This window comes from Pinus tabuliformis, chromosome 4_2, assembly GCF_031772625.1.
Source record: "Pinus tabuliformis cultivar Carrire ecotype Pingquan chromosome 4_2, CPIR1, whole genome shotgun sequence".
In the NCBI taxonomy this organism is placed as follows: Eukaryota; Viridiplantae; Streptophyta; class Pinopsida; order Pinales; family Pinaceae; genus Pinus; species Pinus tabuliformis.
Window position 1 is genome coordinate 487,579,007 of NC_142304.1, and position 18,932 is coordinate 487,597,938.

General features: G+C 34.3%; 1 protein-coding gene across 1 annotated transcript in view; it reads right to left on the reverse strand.

Annotated features, from left to right (window-relative positions):
• Window positions 1–4,539, reverse strand: part of RFNR2 (root FNR 2) — a 38,653-nt gene extending 34,114 nt beyond the window's left edge. Inside the window, exons 1-2 of the mRNA XM_089428874.1 lie at window positions 4,170–4,539; window positions 3,898–3,972 (exon numbers count right to left, since the gene is read on the reverse strand). Coding sequence (XP_089285000.1) covers window positions 3,898–3,972; window positions 4,170–4,193 — 99 coding nt within the window. The 5' untranslated portion in view covers window positions 4,194–4,539. The remainder of the gene's footprint in view (window positions 1–3,897; window positions 3,973–4,169) is intronic.
• Window positions 4,540–18,932: the final 14,393 nt, after the last annotated feature.

The window sequence follows — 18,932 nt, forward strand, 5'->3', positions numbered from 1 at the left end:
TTTCCCGAGAGATTTAGGAAAATTATAAACTGGGACATTACATTTTCTGCTTCTCTATCCATCAAATTTGGGATAAAATGGCAGATAAATTTCTGTTGGGGCCAAATATTTTTGGGGCCATTCAGAATCTAATGATTTAATACTGGGATGGGATAGGTGTTATCCTTTCTATTTGAAAAATAAAGTATGTGATCAAACTCACATGTAGCTCACTGCCAAAAATTATTTTTTGAGGTCCATTTGACTGTGTGGAGATAGGGTGGTCTTGGAAGAAGAAACACAGTAATTATGACATGTACATACAATTGGCTGGGAGGGTTTGTTAAGGTATCATTTAAGAAGAAGAGGGCAGACTTTAGTTGAATCTAAAAGTTCTCGAACAGAGGCAGGATTCTATGTCAAAGGTGACTGATCTGAGGCAGAACTGATTCCTTAAGACTTCAACACACTTAGGCTTCACAGAACTTCGAGAAAGAATTCAAGGTTCTTGCAGCTGCACATATTTATAATACCAAAATGGTACCTTTTTCTATTTCCTGCATAAAAGAGATAAGGAGAGTCTTGAACAGTTAGGCAGAGACAAGGGATCTACTTTGGGGACTGAAGTTGGCTCTAGGCAGAATTTCATACCATGGTTGTTCAGTAAGATTCAAAGCTCATAATAGAAGCTTTGAAAGTCCACTGGGTTATTCCTCATGCATGCATTGGAAGCCTCATAGACAGAAGTAAAACAACTCAGCCAGCAAATTAAAGAGATTCTTTGGTCATTGTCCAATTTTATTGAATTTAGTTAAGGCAGGCGTACAGAATGAGAAATTATGTATTTGAAAGGTACGCACTCAATAGCTGAGTAGGTCATCATGCTGTTTGATTTCAACTTGCAGACACTGTAGTTATAGATCAATTTCAAATTGAAGATGAGAAAAAGGAAAGCAATACACTCATAGGACAATGCTATTAATCCGGAATGGAAAAGCATGCAAATTTTCAGACTGCAAACCAATGTGCAATGCCTTAACAGAACTCTGAGAAATCAAGACTTGCGGATAAGCTAGAAGAGTGTCAAGTGCCTTTAGATCTCTTTAAAAGTTGGGAAATTATTCATATCACAGAATATTTAACACTGAAGTTGATTTGATTGTGAATCAGGGAGCAGAAGTGGAGATACAAGTGTATGAATTGGCACAGATATTTTGGTGTTGATCTTGTATTTTGAGTTATCAACACCTCTATATTAATTACAGGGCAAGTATGCAAGTTGCAGAACTCATATCTTCATTGAAAAGTCTGTCATCAATGCACAGAAAGGTGAAAAAGGTTCATCCTGTTTCGAAATCTATGGTTTCAGCAGTTACTAATGCATAATATCAGTTTCCATTTCGGTAGATACTAGAGATTCAGCATGGCCATGAATTACATTTCATGTATGGATTGGCCTGAATTCCTCCTGATGTTTGGAATAGGTGCATGTTGAATTTTTGGAATCAGAAGATGTCATGAGAAACTACAGTGTTGCCTAAGATCTGAATGTGTAGAGGTCAAACACTGACATAATGTTCCAACCTGTTGCATCAAGTAAGACAGCACCAAAGATGATGCTAATCCAAGGGAGAGGATAATGTAGTACCCCAACTCTGGCCCCTTGCCCAATGATATATGATGTGTAATCAAGTGAACTTGGAGACCCAAGTGCAGAGTCCCTGATTATTCAAGTAATTGATATTAATAACTAAAATAAAAGAACAGGCCTTTTAAAAAAGAAAGGAAAAAGTAAGAGTAGGCATTATTGTTTTCTATCTAGTGTTAACAAGTGTGGCTCTGGAAAGGAATTCAAAACACAGTTAGAAAATAGGTCTGTGACAGACAAGGCTATTAGTCAGCTGAGTCTGACAACAGTGATGATCAGCTGCATATTGTTCCACAGAAGAAAGGATGTGGTGTGGCTCCATTGATGAATACAGGCAAGCTGACTGCACTGAGTTTTCTTCCTCATGAGGATTTCAGCCTATAAACCCTAGTTTCCTTTTGTTCATGATGTGAATGTTTGTGCTGTTTTTAGGAATTATTAATATTTTGGTTATGTTTATGCTCCAATCTGCAAAGGAGTGGGATCCAGATACATGACAGCAATAATCAATCAACCTTCACTCTTAATTAACCCAAAAGGATAGCATTAATGTTTCAATGTCTATGTGGGATACAAAGTAAACTGCTAAAGTTCCAACTTAAACTGATGTGTGAATTTATTTAAAGGTTTAGTGGTGAAACAAGGAATGATCGTAATTAATGGATCACAACAAGCAGGTGATTGAATTGATACATAACTCACCACTGGAAAATGTGTTTTGAGAGTGAAATTAGGTCATTGTTTGTTACTTTTAACAGAAATCCCCTAAATAATATGAAATTTTCTGACTATAAGTAAGTTTAACACAAATTAGCTAGTCATGTTAGTTTGCCTTAGATAGGCATTACAAATAATCATTTTAAAATGCATTGATGCTTCAAATGTTGGTCATGGTGTTTGGAACAAACTGAATGATGATAGTCAGCATTTTCATCAAAGCAAGGAAAACAATGAGAAAGTAAATGCAGAACTGCCTGGCAATGCCAGTCTGTTTCAACATGGTTATCATACTTACTCATTTAACACAAGGAAACTTCCAAGAAGCATATCTGGCATGAAATACGGTCATATAGAGCACAAACAACTGCATCAACAAACTACATGAGACTTTATTACTTGCTGTAGCTTTTCTTTCAGGGCATGTAGAGGCAGATTAATAGGTTTTTAGTATCCTGTATTACCAGACTCACCCAGGTCCAAGTGAGTTTTTGAGTTTGACTTTAAGTTGACTCTATGGTAGCGGAATCAAGTCAATGTCTCTAAGTCTGACTCATGCCTAAGTGATATTGCAATTTTAACTTGCAAATATAACTCGACTCACAAGTCAAATACAAGTGGAATTTACTTGGCAAGTCTAACTTCAGTCTGACTCGGTTTTTAACATATAAAAGACATAAAAAACAAAAACAGCACTCAATTGCTTGTCTTTTGAGTCATTTCACAGCAGGCAACCAACAAAACCGCTAACTATCGAAAATCCATGGGATTTTGTAGTATTAAGTATCAGCTATGTACTTTAAAACAAGTTATTGTTGAAAGCTAGCATCATATGAACATTGTAAACTTTCATGTGAGTAAAATATTTTTTTTTTCTTAAAAGTTAAGTATATTAATTATTTTTTAATTTGCCAAGTCAACTCTTACTCTCAGGCCACCAAGTTATTCACCAAGTTGAGTTGGGTAACTTCGGCTTTTACAGTTAACCACCATCCCCACCTTTTAATGAATTTGTTGGATGCTTTTGTGGATGGTGAGTGTGCCCTGTGTCACTGGAATCTCTATGAGAAAAATCATAAATAGATAGACCATGATGATCAAATCCATACGCAGCCAGTGAAAAATTATAAACAGACAGACATCAATATGACAAAGTAATTTTTTGTCTAACCATAAAATCACAAGTACCCAACAACAGAGAAACCAGTCCCCATCACAATCGACAGCGGAAACCTCTTGCGGTATCTTATAGCCTTACAGGAAGCTAATCACAAACATATAGAAGAAATAATAACCTCAAAAGAGACAAACAAACACGTTCTTTCGGAGGGTGCCCAAACTTCTCACCTAAATATTGAAATAAAAGAGGGTAACCCCAGGCAGATTGAAATGCATGTTCAGCACAACTTTCTGCTTAAACATCTATTACCACTAATGAAAAAATATTCCAGACTGGGCTCTGGACAATCAGGGAATTGCATACAGGATCAATAACAATAAGTAATGGACTCTCACATAGGAATCAAACCAAAGAGGCATACAAATCTACTAACCTGGAATTCACAATTATAAAATGCTTTGTCATTGTTTGCGAAGGAAGTAGTCACGTGAGGCATACAGAAGGCACCCTGCAGTAATAATGGTGACAGAAAACCAAAATCATAAACGTTTGAGACCAGAGAAACACAAACATCAAAGTTTTGGGTGGTTTCTAGTTAACTACAATTTCAGAAGACACAACCCAAAATAAATATAAATCCGCATCACAAAAAGAATGAGGATCTAATAATATGGAAATCAGCAACAGAGTAAGGCGACAACTGACCTTGATGACAATGGGATGAGCCATCTCCACAGAACAGAATAGAAGTGTTGAGGAGGAGGCCTGATTGAATCAAATATCAATTCCCACACTATAATGAGTGAGAGGGTGGTGACATCAAATTTATATAAACCCAATTTGAAGGTTGCTTGATCTTTCCGATGCTCTAATGGGCAGATGCTGGCTCTTCCCCCTCGTCCTATGAAAAGGCACAACGGAAAGGGCACATGGCAATGTTCAGTAGTGATTCAATACTTGGTCTTCTTCTGTGAATAGTTTATGAAGGCACTCAACACCTACCGTGGGCATATTACTAGAAGGGGCGCCCGAGTTAACCACCAAAATAATAGAGGACAAACAATGGCATAACTCGCAAACTGTTACAATCCATTTGATATACAATGGGATGACATTCGCAAACTGTTAGAGTCCATTTGACTTTTAATCCACTTTCCACGGGATGAAATGGACTAATTTACAGTGGTTTTCCTAATAATTTATTGTTAAAACCGGTTTAGGTGGGGCTGAAAGACGCAACTCAACTAATGGTGACGGGCAACCAAATTTGGGCTGGAAAAAGACAATAAAAGGTATCCTCGTCAATATAGAAAACTAAAGAGACAATTTGTCAAAAGGGAGAAGTTGTAAACAACAAATGAACGATTATGGTGTGACTAAAAAAAATATAAATTGGTTTCATTTTTAATTTAATTAAATGAAAAATAAATAAGCATAAAAATACATGTATTTAATAAATTATTAAAAATTTAGATTCATTCTAAAGTTATTTAATATTAGTTCACGGGGCTGGTGTATTGTTAAGGCACTCCTTGTGATAGGCTATTGGTTCAAAACCCCCTGGGTGCTTACCTACCAAAAAAAATAATATTAAAAATAAATAAGTGTAACAATACGTGTCTTTAATAAATTATGAAAATTTTAGATTCATTGTAAATTTATTTAATATTAAAATAGATTAAAGAGTGAATTTGTAAATTTTTTATTATGAAAAAATTAATATATGATATAGAATTAAATTATTAGAATATTTAAATGGTAAAAAAAATGATATTTTTCTATCTTTGACCTGAAGTGTGGTAATTTTAAAGAATTGTGAAGGAAAATAAAACAAATCTAAAAGCATTTTATAAAATACAATTTCAAGATTAAATGAAATACATTTTATCTTATCTTTCTCATCAAAATATTTCCTCAATTAAAAGCATAGCTATGACTAGGTATCTTATGTATAAGAAGAAGTTAAATAACATGGAAGACAAGAGGTTCCCTAAAATTGCTTCTAATTCTAGCTAAAACCAACACCTTTGTCTCAAGTGGGGATGACATAAGGATGCCCAGTGTTGGCTAGACCATGGGGGGATAAAGGAGAAGATCATTTTGTAGAGATATATTACAAAAATTATTACATGAAAATTTAAGGAGAGAATAATGGGGGATAAGGAGTTAGAGGGAAAATGGAAGCTAATAAGTTATAAGGAGGTTATCAACTAAAATCTTGAAAATAAAAAATATCTCTCTATCTTGCCTAGTGCAAAGAAGAAAATAAGTATTGCTAAAATAAAAACAAATTCTCATGAACTTTGTAGTGAAATTAGGAGTTGTTCAATCCTCACAACACCATGGGTTGAATAGTTTGTCACTTATATGACACTAGGAGAGTTGAAATTAAAAAACACTTCCTCTTAAATTATCTAGCTTATACTCACACTAGATCTCATTTTCAAAATATTTGTCACACTTTTTGAATATTTAACTCAACAATACTATGGTGATCTTGAAACAAATCATTTAAATTTTTTTAGTATAAAATAAAACTCTAAAAATTTCATTAATTTCTATCTTCTTATCCCTAAAAACTATTTAAAACTCTAAAAAAAATTAAATAATACCTTATCTTTTAAATTTACTAAACCATTTCAATTTTGGTAAAACTTTAATTATCTTCATTATCATTTTTTTCTAATAAATTTGAAAGTAAAAGTAAATCAAATTAATTTATATTTTTATATTAATTTAAAAATCACAATATGATTGGATATGTATTATTACAAATCAATGTATTCATGTTTAAAAGGAATATTAATTTTTATATTATTTTAAGAATTATAATATACTTGAATATTTATTATTACAAATCAATTTATTCATGTTTAAAAGGAAAAACGGCTTAAAAATCACTTTTAAAGACTAGAAATATTAAATTTTGATTTTAAAAAGGGTCGGATAAAAATCACTCCAACATTTTAGTAAAGAAAAAACCAACCCGTCGATATATAATTAAAATTATTTTGTAGGAAGAGTAGTGAAATGATTTATACTTAGTATGAGAAAAATATTGTTATATAATGTTATATTAAAAATAAATTAAATAAAAGATAAATAATTATATATATGTGACAATATTTAAAGTTAATATGGTTGATGTTAGGTAGTTGAGAAGAATGATCGTTATCTTTTCTCTCTAAATTGAATTTCCACAAATAATATGTTAAGTTTTTATTGTTATAATGGTTTTGAACCAATTTCAAATAATATTTAAATTCTAAATCTTTATACTTAAATTATAAGATTTAAAAATTAACAATATTAAATTTTGATTTTTTAAAAAGTTAGATAAAAATCACTCGAACATTTTAGTAAAGAAAAAAACACTAGAATTAAAACCCTTCTATCTATAATTAAAAAAATATTTTACATTAAGAGTAATGAAATGATTTATAGTTAGCATGAGAAAAATATTGTTATATAATATTATATTAAAAATAAATTAAATAAAAGATAAATAATTACATATATGTAATAATATTTAAAGTTAATATAGTTAATTTTAAGTAATTGAGAAAAATAATTGTTATTTTTTACATTTAAATTGAATTCCCACAAATAATATATTGAATTCTTATTGTTATAATAACTTTGAACCAATCTCAAATAATATTTAAACTTTCACACTTAAATTATAAAATTTATTAATATAATATTCATATATATATATAAAAACAATTTCACTTTCAACTCTGTTTACTAATTTAATTAACCTTAATTTAAATGTTTCAACCACAAATTGATAAAAACCTCATTCATTCTTTATCTCTTAACATAATTCTAGTTATAACCAATTTATAAATTCATAATATAGCCCGTTAAAATAATCAACTTTAGATTTCTATCCCTGATGATAATGGATTTCATATTGGAACTCCATTTTGATCGAAATAAAAGAAACACATGACATCTCTTATTGAAGGTATTTCCCCTCTAAAGTTTATGTTTTTTATATCTTCTAACTTCACGTATAAAGCATTGCATTTTAACTTTTAGAAACATATAGCCATTTGAGGTTAGGAGTTCATTGTAAATTGTGTGTGCTTTTTCAGTATGTAAAATAACTATGTAATAAATGTATAATGTCTGACTAACATTAAAGGACCTTTAATGATTTGTTTTGTCCACGGAGGGTGAGTCAGGGGTTAACATCAGGACAAAAGGCGTAGTCGATGGACAACAGGTGAATATTTAATGTTAATGATTTGTTTTGATTTATAATAGTTTTTTTTAGATTAATTTTAGGTTAATAATTTTAAATAATATTAGCAACAACTTTACACCTGAAGAATTGTCTCATTGCCTACGAAGCTTTATTTATAAAAACTTCAATACTTTGTCATGGCTCTTAATGGAAAGTTACTCACTAAATGATGAAATTAATTAGTCATGAAAGTTATCGAGTTAATTAATCTAGTAAGGTTGGCACTAGCTCTTTAAGGGTTTTTTAGTCATGCATCAGACACATTGAGAATGGAAATGTTATATATTTTTATTTTCTAATTATGTTATGAGACTATAAGTTAGTAGTTGATGCAATTTTTTAGTGTTATGTGCAAAAAAGGACTAACTAGTGGGACATGAAAATTTGGAAATGGCCCATAGACCCAAAGATTAAATGCTTTATATGGTTGGATTTAAGAATTCGCATCCAAACAGGGAATATTTTAATGATGAAAGGCTTTTATGGGTCGGGCGTATGTTGTTTGTGTCTAAGCGATTTTGAATCTATATCTCATCTTTTCTTCAAGTGCATTTATTCCAGGTCTCTCTGGTTTGAAGTTTGGTGCTCTTAACATTAGGGAAATTAACCCCATTGAGCCACTAGATCAATGTATTCTCTGGTGGGAACAAAATATGGGAATTTTCAAATTGTTACTTGTTTTCATGGCGTGGGGAGTTCGGAAGGTTAGAAATAAGCTCATTTTCGAAGGTAGGCGCAAAGAAACCCCTAGTACCATTGGCCCGATCACAGGTTTCTTTTTGGATTATGTCAAGCCTAGGAGGCTTTCCAGCAGCAGATCCTTATTTTTTCCTCCCTACCCTCTTTTTGCATCTATTGGTTTCTTTGATGGAGCTTATTAAGCAGGGTGTATGAAGGAGGTGCAACTATACTTCTCCCAGACAATATGTCCTACTTTATTTGGTTAAACTCTGGTGTGGGTTCAAAGACAAATGTTGAAGTGACAGTTGCCTACGTCCTTTTACTTGTTGTTGCTTCTCTGAATATTCCATCTCTACATATCTATGAGGATTCAAAGTGTGTAATGGATTGGCTAGTGGGAAAGGGACATTCCTTAAGCTATTGGATGAATCAAATCCAACATCTCAAAGGCTTCTTTCAAAACTTGACTTTTCATCACATCTTAAGAGAATGGAGTCATCAAGCAAACCTTCTATCTAAAAAAGTTGTGTAGGAGGAGGAAGGGAGGATCTTCTTTGAAGAATAAAGAGGCATTCAACTTCTAAGGAGGGGATCTATTCAGATTCTTAGTGATCTACAATTAAGTCAACTAAATTTTCTCTCTTAAATCTCATATGATTTTCCCTCTAGATTGTACAACAATCATCCATTAGTTTTTGTTTCAGTTTATTGCTCTGTCCTTTCATGTTTTTTTGGGACAAATAGTCTCAGTTATAGGCCTGTAAACTTATATAACTTTTGTTTTTTCCCTTAAGTTTCTTCATCTAGCAGACAGTTCATATGTCAAGGTCAAGATTATAAAATTGTTTTGAAAGGTCATCTCTATGGAAGGTTTGGTTTGTTCCACGAGACTCTATGAATTTTTTTGTTACCATCTCCTCCTTTTTTGAATGGAATGGATGATTTATCTCTTCTAGAAAAAGTTAGTAGTTGATGGTTTATTTATAATTGTTGAACTTGGTAAATTTAAACATGTGATCATTTTTCAGTTTTCTTCTTTTATAGATAAATATTGTGTCAAATGTTGTATTATTGTATTTTATGAGATGAACTTATGAATTTGCATGTAAGCTATCGTTTTATAACTTACATGGATTGGAAAATAGAATCCTCTTTTAATTTTTCATTTTGTATGTAAATATCGAGTGTCAAATGTTGTATCATTATATTTTATGAGATGATCTTATGAAGTTATGCATAGATTATGGTTTTATCACTTGCATGAATTGGAAATGTCATTTATCATTTTTTTCATGTGCACAAACTTTACCATAATTTGATTTTTTTATTCTATTTATTGAGTTTTTCCCTAGCCTTGTTAATTTGTAAGTTGGACAAGTCTTTGCCAAGTTTGAGTCTAACAACTTTGATCTCAAGATTTTGACATGCAACAGCATCATCGTGTGCAAACACAAGCTAGCATCATCGTGTGCAAACACAAGCTAGCTACTTGAAATAGCCTTTTGGTAATCCATAATAATGCAAACTTTCACTCATTTTAGATACCTTTAAATTTTAGGTTATTCAATTTTTTCTTACATATAAGAATGTTAAACTCTTAATCAATTAAAAGCAATTTTAAATTATATTTCAAAAAAACAACACATCATTAATATCCATTTTCAATATCTCTCTTCCATTTATTAGTATAACTCTTAATTTTTTATCTATATTTCTTTTCATACAATTAAAAATTATGTACAAATAAAGTAACATGGATTTCCTCTCAATGTCTTTTAAGGCTCTTATACATAATAAAGACATATCTTTTAAAAAAACCCTTGTGAGGAATAATTTATGCTCCTATTTAAATAAGGCTTTCCCTGGGTGATAGTGAAGGAAAAAAAGTTATGGAATTTGGGTTTGGATTAAAAAAATTTATGGTAGAACTTTTGAGTTTTAGATGAGGAAATATTTATAAAGATAAGAATTATAAATTTAAAAATAAAAAAATGGATGAAAAAACTTTATAATTTTGATAATAAAAAACTTACACAATAATAAAAATATAAGAGAAATAAAAATTTAAATAATATTACTTTTATATAATATATAATATAAATATGATGAAACTGTATTAAAGCATTATGGTATTATATTTAATTATTATATTTCTATATTTTCTTAATTATATATTCAATCATTTTAATTATGATTTGGTTTATTTTGATTATATATATTTAATAAGTAAAATAATTTATTATTATTGTTTTGTTGAAAGCGAACAAACTTAAATGATATTATAATTTTATCAAATGGCAAAAATATATTACTAAATTATTAATTTGTATATTTATTTTAGTTATATATTTATTAATTTTAATTGTAAATAAATTTTAAAAAAATAATAATTAAATTATTTTTAATAAATATTTTGTTATGAAAAAATATAATTAAATATTTAAATTTAAATATCATCTTGTTTTGATAATGAATTACATTGGTTGAATAAATGAATTTTGATATAATTATAACGGAAAATCTTTTTTAATTATTAAAATATATGAGATATTTATAATTAACCAATTAAATTTAACATGGATTAAAAAAATAAAACAACGTGAAAAAATAAATAATTAAACATGTCAACCTAGGGATCATCAAGCTATTTGTCAACATAGGGATCTAAGGCCATATGTGATGCGTAGAACAATTTTTGAGAGTAGACTTTTAAGGCAAAAAGCGATGCATCGAACAATTTTAAAGAGGTTTTAATAAAGTCACTGATTATTGATTTGAAATTTCATCATATTTATACTTCACAAGAGAATATAATTGTATGAGACAATGTCATGTAAAATCACTAATCAAAACGACGATCATTGAATTTTGAAAGAAAAGTTATTTTAAAAATAGTTTAAAGAAGTTGAATTGTGAGGTTATTTTTTAAGGATTAGGATTGATTTTATTTATTAGTTATGATTTTAATAATAATTTGTTTAAAGTATTTAAGTTGAAAGTTTATTTTTAACATTATTTGTATGATAATATGGCGTAATCTAATTTATAGACGAAATAGTTTTTATCATCAGAATTTACCAAAATCTCGCAATGCAATTTCAATATTTTTTTATCATTTAAAATATATTTTTGAATGCATAAATAGATTTAGCACCCTGAAAAGTATTTTCTATCAGAATTCACCAAAATATAGCAATATAATTTCAATATTGTTTATTGTTTATTGTTTAAAATACATTTTTGAACGCATAAATAGATTTAGCACCCAAAAATATCTCGGGCACTCGAATTATGCAGATTAAACAATTTAAACTCAAGTTTTAAAAAATCTCTGTCTAATTTTGATTAATATTAACGAGAAAAAAAACATCTTGAAAAAAGGTCATTTCGTGTATATGTTAGACTACGCCTAATAACATTGTTTTTTATTAGGGATAGTAGGTGAATCAATTATTTAAGAATTTGGAGGAAATCTTGAAAGATGCTTCGTTTAGGGATTAGGATAATTTATAGCCAATCAAACTAAGGTTTATGTACTTTTACAATGTTTTTTTTTAGCAATTGATCTAGGTCTCAATAATTTGATTGTAATTGGTAACGCAATCATAATTATTGGATTAATATTCTCACAATTTTCATTGCTTAACAACAAAGATATCTTCCATTATTGCTCACATTAAAAAAGAAGTCGAATATATTTGAAAAAACATTGCTTTATCAAGTCCTTCGAGAATATAACCGTTGAATGGATGCTCTAGAAAATGAAGCCACTTCTTTAAACATGAGTGTGCTTAGGAAAAAGGTGGTTTATCCTTCCAATTAATTCCTTAATTTATCATCTTTCAAATGGAATCACACAACATCCCATCAATGCAACATATCTCACTACATCAAATGCCCCAAATTGCATATGAGGTGTGCAAATTCTAAAGGACCTATACATCCCTTCGTTTCATGCTTCGGCTTAAACTTAGCTTGCCCTTTGAACCTCATAGAAATCTTATCATTGACATTGTGGGATAATGGTTGTCAATATGTGAGATAGCAAGGATTTTGGAATAAAGCTACCTTATTGGACCACCACCTAGTAAGATTCTCACTTTGTTTCTAGTTGGTTTTACAACACTGGTGCTTGAAGCCTCTTAGCTCTAATTTTGTTTTGTGGGTGGAATCTTTGTTTTATTGGCTATTGTGAATTTGATATGTGTATGAATTTCTAAAGTTGGTTTGTCCTAGAATTGTTGTTTTTTTCTAGTTAATTGTATGGTCCACCACCCCATATTCTTGAGTTGTTTATGGTATTTTCTCCTCTAGTTTCTCGAGGGTTAAAAGTATATGTATGGTCTTAGCTAGTATTTTGTGCATTTTCATTTAGACATCTAGGCTCTTCAATCTACACAAATCTAAGCATCTTGGTCTATGTAATTGAGGGACGATAGGTTATCTAGTGGCTCTATATGGTTAGTTATGCAATGGAGCTTTGGATACATGTTTTTAATATGGGGAATTAAAGATTTGGCAACGTTGCTTCACTCTACGCTCTAACCCTATGTATTATCATGAAGCTCAAGAATTTAGGTGGGTTCTCTATATAAATGAATAGTTCATTCAATGCAATAAGACTTCTATCTTCCATGTGACTTCAAAAAGTTCGTGAGAATGAGCATCATTGCCCTTCTTATATTGTCATAATCATGAAAAAATTGGTACACAAAAAACAACAAATTGACTTCGCAGAAATTGAATACAACAGAGTAAAAAAATTGCTACACAACCTAACCAAGGGGACTTCGCGAATAATTTCAAACTAAAGGATGTCCACCAATTATATCCACCTAGAGCTCCCAAAAGATGACAATATCCATTGAATGCTTGAGGACATGGACAAGGAAATAAAAAGTCCCATCATACCAATTTGGGGCTAGAAGAGGTTGATAGTCACCATGTTTTCCTCTAAATCTTATGTTATGAAAAATAGTTAAATTCTAGGTTCTTTTTTAAGATTGTATACATGTAATAATTATTAGGATGTAATAATTTTGGACATTTGTGTGCTCTCTCTTCAACAAATAACAAAGTTAACCGTTTTGTTGGAATGTTCAAGTTAACAAGTTTTGTAAACCTTCTTATTTATACATGGCCACAATACTTTTAATACAAATTTCTCCAATTTGTGTGAAAAAAATATATATACTCTATAGCACTCCCTCCCACCCCCTTAGACTTCCCAAGTTGAATGAGAGGTGTTACTTTTCTTTAACCCAATTTCCAAGGTCTCATTATGGAAATGGGGATACAAAATTCTTCCTTTAATAAATCTAGCAGAATTAACTTTGGGCTACACCATCACATTCATCTCATTAAGAGATTTTGGTGCTATAAACTATATCAAAATCCGATTTACGGATCAAAAGTTATGGCCATTTAAAGTTTTGGCCTAAAACCCTACCATGTCAACAATGTTGCCACATGGCGCTATTGTGTGTCCCATGTGGCCCTACCATGTTAGTTGCAACCTCCACATGGATTGCCACGTCAGCGTGGGTTGTGCCACATCGGCAGAATCGTGGGTTATGGTTTGCATGTTAATTGATGGGTAGTTCTTCCGTCTCGCGACTCCCGTCTCTCGAGACTACAGTGTGGCAACCCTTGTTCTCCTCACCCTCAGGCATGAATGAGAAATCATTCACGTCAATTGCCAAAAATTTTATTATTTCCATGGCCTCTGTCAATTGCGTCTAACCCCGTTTTGGTGCTCCAACTTACACCCCACGATCGCGACAATGTGGCCTTTTCCACATACTATTGACATGCCAGCACCACCCATGCCATGTGGCACCACATCACACTACCACATGGAATCCTATGCCACATCAACTTTATATCCCATGTCATTGTCCCTATCGTTCCTCATTGACGTCATGACAGTGCCATCCAGCCAGTGGCCCTCTCTGAGGATATCATGTGTCACTCATAATCAGGCAACTTGGCCCACCAAATAGGTCTCTCACTCCTATCATGTGTCACTCTGTATGTTTCCATGTATTTGTCTCCTCCATGTCACACTGCCACATCCGCCCCTGCTTAGGTCCCACCAAGGCCCCGACTCTGCGTGCAATACAACAACTCCCTGTTTTAAAATTTTGGTCCATGGTGGAGCTTGGCCTACATGCCCCCATGTAATTGTGTCAAAGCTCGTTCTCCCACTGCAACACCATGAGGCCACCCCCTTTATGGGTCGCGATCGTGAGTTTTGCATTAGGTGACAGGAAGCCCCTCCGTCAACCCTTTCGTCTCATGGCTTCCACCCTAGCTCTTGTTGGAATGTATAGCAAAGGGTTAATGTCATCGAGGGTCGCGACACCATAGTAATATCCCCGTCCACTGATAGGAAGCCCTCTGATCCTCTCGTGCGGTGAAAAGAAAATAAGTTACAAACCAAGGGTGTTTTCCGACTAAGGCACGAAGCCCATTCTTCTGCTTCTACATGAGTAAAGGATTAACATCCTACAATGTTTCGCATATTAAATGCAACTCTCAACACCAAGATGCTTTGTTATACATAATAAATAATCCATGAAACACATGCACCACCAACAGTCAATGTGGGACTTTTAAATAATCAACACAACCATATAAATTGCTAAAAGCAACACGTTAAGGATAGTTTCAATGTCATGGATCCACATAGCATGAAATGAACATGCATAAATCTTAACAACATGCATAGGGACATACATTCCTCATCAGGGGATCTCAACTAGTCTCAAAATGTCAAGAGATAAGTTCCATTTCTCAGGTGATCCCTCAATAGCTCCCAGTTGTAACACCCTAGTGAATCTCAACAAACAACAATACAACCACAAGGGTTCCAACAGAGCATAAAGAGTCTCAATTTAGTTCTAGAGAAGGATGTGCATGTATAATGGGAGGTCTATTAGTTTGATTAACTATTGTAGGAGTAAGAGTACACTTATCCAGTAGTTTATCAGTGGGTGCTAGCACTAGTTCTATTAGCCCCAAGGTTACATTATTTGTTTATCAGTCCCAACCAGTACCGGGGTGCCTCAATGTTAAGTTATGGTATGTTCTATGCTAGAGCAATTTATTTCAATTTCTTTTCACATTAGTAACCACATCAGCATAAAGTAAACTGCAGATAGAACATAAATATAAATCGTAGAAGACAAGCCAAGACAAAAGGACACAAGATGTGGCGCTAGCCAGGGACAAACCCCAATGTGGGGAAACCCTTGATCAATTCTTCTTTTATGATCTTCAAAGTTTAGCAGAGAAAGTGAGAGAGATAGTACATTTACAATAGAAGTCAATCACTTTGACTTTTGATATTGGCATGAGATCAGTTGAAGACATATTGCTTCAAATGATTCTCTAAGGTGACTCGTTCACCTATCATAGTGCTGCATCTCGTCTATTTGCTGCACATTACCGTGTGACACCTTGTTGTACTGTCACATGTGTTGAACCTTGATGACTGAGCTGCTCTCATCTTCATGTTGCTCATCATGCTGCATCTTCCATGATCTTATTCATCATCAAGTTGTCCATGCTCATGATCTCATTCATCATTATGCTGCCCATGCTCATATCATCATGCATAATTATGTTGCCCATGAGCATATCATCATGCTGCTTAGTATGTTGCCCATGATCTCATACATCATGTTGCGTTCCTTCGGAGACAGATGCTGCGGTTGTTTCGGCAATTCTCGGTAGTTCCAGCTTTTCCGGCAGTTTCGACAGTTCCGACAATTCCGGCATTTCCGGCTTTTCCGGCTTTTCCGGTATTTCCGACGTTTTCGGCTTTTCCGACATTTTCGGCTTTTTCGGCAGTTTCGGCTTTTCCGGCAATTTCGGCTTTTCCGACAGCTTTTCTGGCTTTTCCAACTTTTCGGCTTGCAATTCTGGCTTTTCCGGCAGTTCCGACTTTTCCGGAAATTCTGGCTTTTCTGACTTTTCCAGCAGTTCCGGCCTTTTCCAGCTTTTCTGGCTATCTTAGCTTTTCTGGCAATTCTGGCTTTTCTGGCTTTTCCAGCTTTTTCGACTTTTCCTTAGGATCTCTCCTCCTACTAAAACCCAAAGACAAGTAGAGAGAGGAAGAGATCCAAGTGTGTGTAGAAATGACTTGAAGTCCTCTTCTATTTATGCTAAAACATAAAGGTTGAATAGAAATGACTGTTGGGCTTCTGAGCCTACATAAGTTGTTGGTCGATTTAACAATTTGTCCATAACATAAATAAATTCATAACTTCATAAATACTTATCGGAATCGGATGATCTTTAGATCAATCCTACACCTCTCAATGAGAGGGATCCAATAAAAATATCAGCTGCCATAAATAAGATGACCCACATGGAGTTTGGCCATAGTTTCCAATTTTAACACTCCCTCTCAACTAGGGAGAACTCCATCCACTGATCCATATGTCCAACTGTACTATCTCTGCTATCAGTGCCCTACACTGCTCAGCTCAGCTCTGCTTATCTCTGTTGGCTCTGCTCAGCTCTGCTCTGCTCTGCTGGCTCTGCTCTGCTCTGCTGGCTCTGCTCAGCTCTGCTGGCTCTGCTCAGCTCTGCTGGCTCTGTTATGCTCTACTTAGCTCTGCTCAGGTCTGCTGGCCCTGCGTTGCTTAACTTAGCTCTTCTTAACCATGAAGAAGAAGAATTGATCGAGAATGTGTCATACCATTCTCCACTGACCCGAAGTCAGTCTCAGAGTGTGTACCACTGGTCCCAGACCAGTCCTCAATCGACCCGAAGTCAGTGTCATAGTAGGTACAACTCCTACCACTGGTCCTAGACCAATACTCTACTGACTCGAAGTCAGTCTTAGAGTATGTACCACTGGTCCCAGACCAGTCCTCAATCGACCCGAAGTCAGTGTCATAGTAGGTACAACTCCTACAACTGGTCCCAGACTAGTACTCTACTGACTCGAAGTCAGTCTCAGGGTAGGTACCACTGGTCCCAGACCAGTCCTCAACCGACCCGAAGTCAGTGTCATAGTGGGTACAACTCCTACCACTGGTCCCAGACCAGTATCATTGATCCCAGATCAATGAAGGTCATCCTAGCATAGGGAGTACAGTAGATACAGTGATGCGTCCATCAGTACTACTATGGTCCCTATCCTCATTTCCTTGCTCATTGATCAGATGAGAGGTACTTCCCATGAGTCCCAGACTGCATGGGTAGGATGCCTCGACAGGAGAACTTAATCAATCTTGTCCTCACAGGAGAACTAATCATCCTGCTACACAATCGCCATGGAGAACACATCATCTAGGCCTCACAGGAGAACTAATCATCCTGCTACACAATCATCATGGAGAACACATCATCCATACCTCACAGGAGAACTAATCATACTTCTACACAATCGTCATGGAGAACACATCATCCAGACCTCACAGGAGAATTAATCATCCTACTACACAGTCATCATGGAGAACACATCATCTAGACCTCACAGGAGAATTAGTTATCCTGCTACACAATCGTCATGGAGAACACATCATCCAGACCTCACAGGAGAATTAATCATCCTACTACATAGGAGAGCGAATCATCCTGTCCCACAAGAGAGCGAATCATCTTGTCCCACAAGAGATTGAATCATCTTGCTCACAGGAGAGCGAATCATCATGTCCACAGGAGAGCAAATCATCCTGTCCCACAAGAGAGCGAATCATCTTGTCCACAGGAGAGCGAATCATCCTATCCATAGGAGAGTGAATCATCCTGTCCAAGTGCGCACCACCAGGGGAGGGTGAGTCACCCTGTGGTCGTATGTTGCTCCAGTAAGAACCACAAGCCCCCAGAGCTCCCAGAGCTCAATGTATACAACATGCAAGACCCTTGTACAAGGGTCTCTTGACGACTCCAAGTCGTTCGGGAAAATCACAGATTTGATCTTTCCCCCGGGGCTTAGACAAAGTGTAGCAACCTGTACATCATCTCATAGCGATGGAGCTTCCTTGCTCATAGACTTACCATATCCCAGATAAGGTAGTATCTAATGTCTATCTTCTGGAGCAATCGTCAAATACGAGATTCCTCAATAATCGGATCCCACCTCTGGTTGTCACAGAGAATCACAGTGGTACAAACACCTCACTTGAAGAGCTTCCCCAACCAGGCAGCTTCATACGAGATCATACTCATAGATATGTATCTGGTCTCAGCGGTGGTTATAACAACCGACTTCTACTTCCTGCTCATCCATGATATCAAAGCAGAATCCAAAGAGAAACAACACTAAGAAGTGCTCTAATGATCCTCCACACTGCCTGCCCAATCAACATTCGAATAATCATGCAGTTTCATATTTCTGGCAGTGTATCTCAATCCATGTGAGATTGTGCCCCGAAGACATCTCAAAAGATTCTTGGCACCAATCCAGTGAGGTTCAATCAAATATGAGCTCACCATGCTAACTGAAAAACATATGTTCGGACGGAAGTTCACCAAGAACATCAACGTGAATGAGTTTATGAGATTTAGAGGCATTTCCC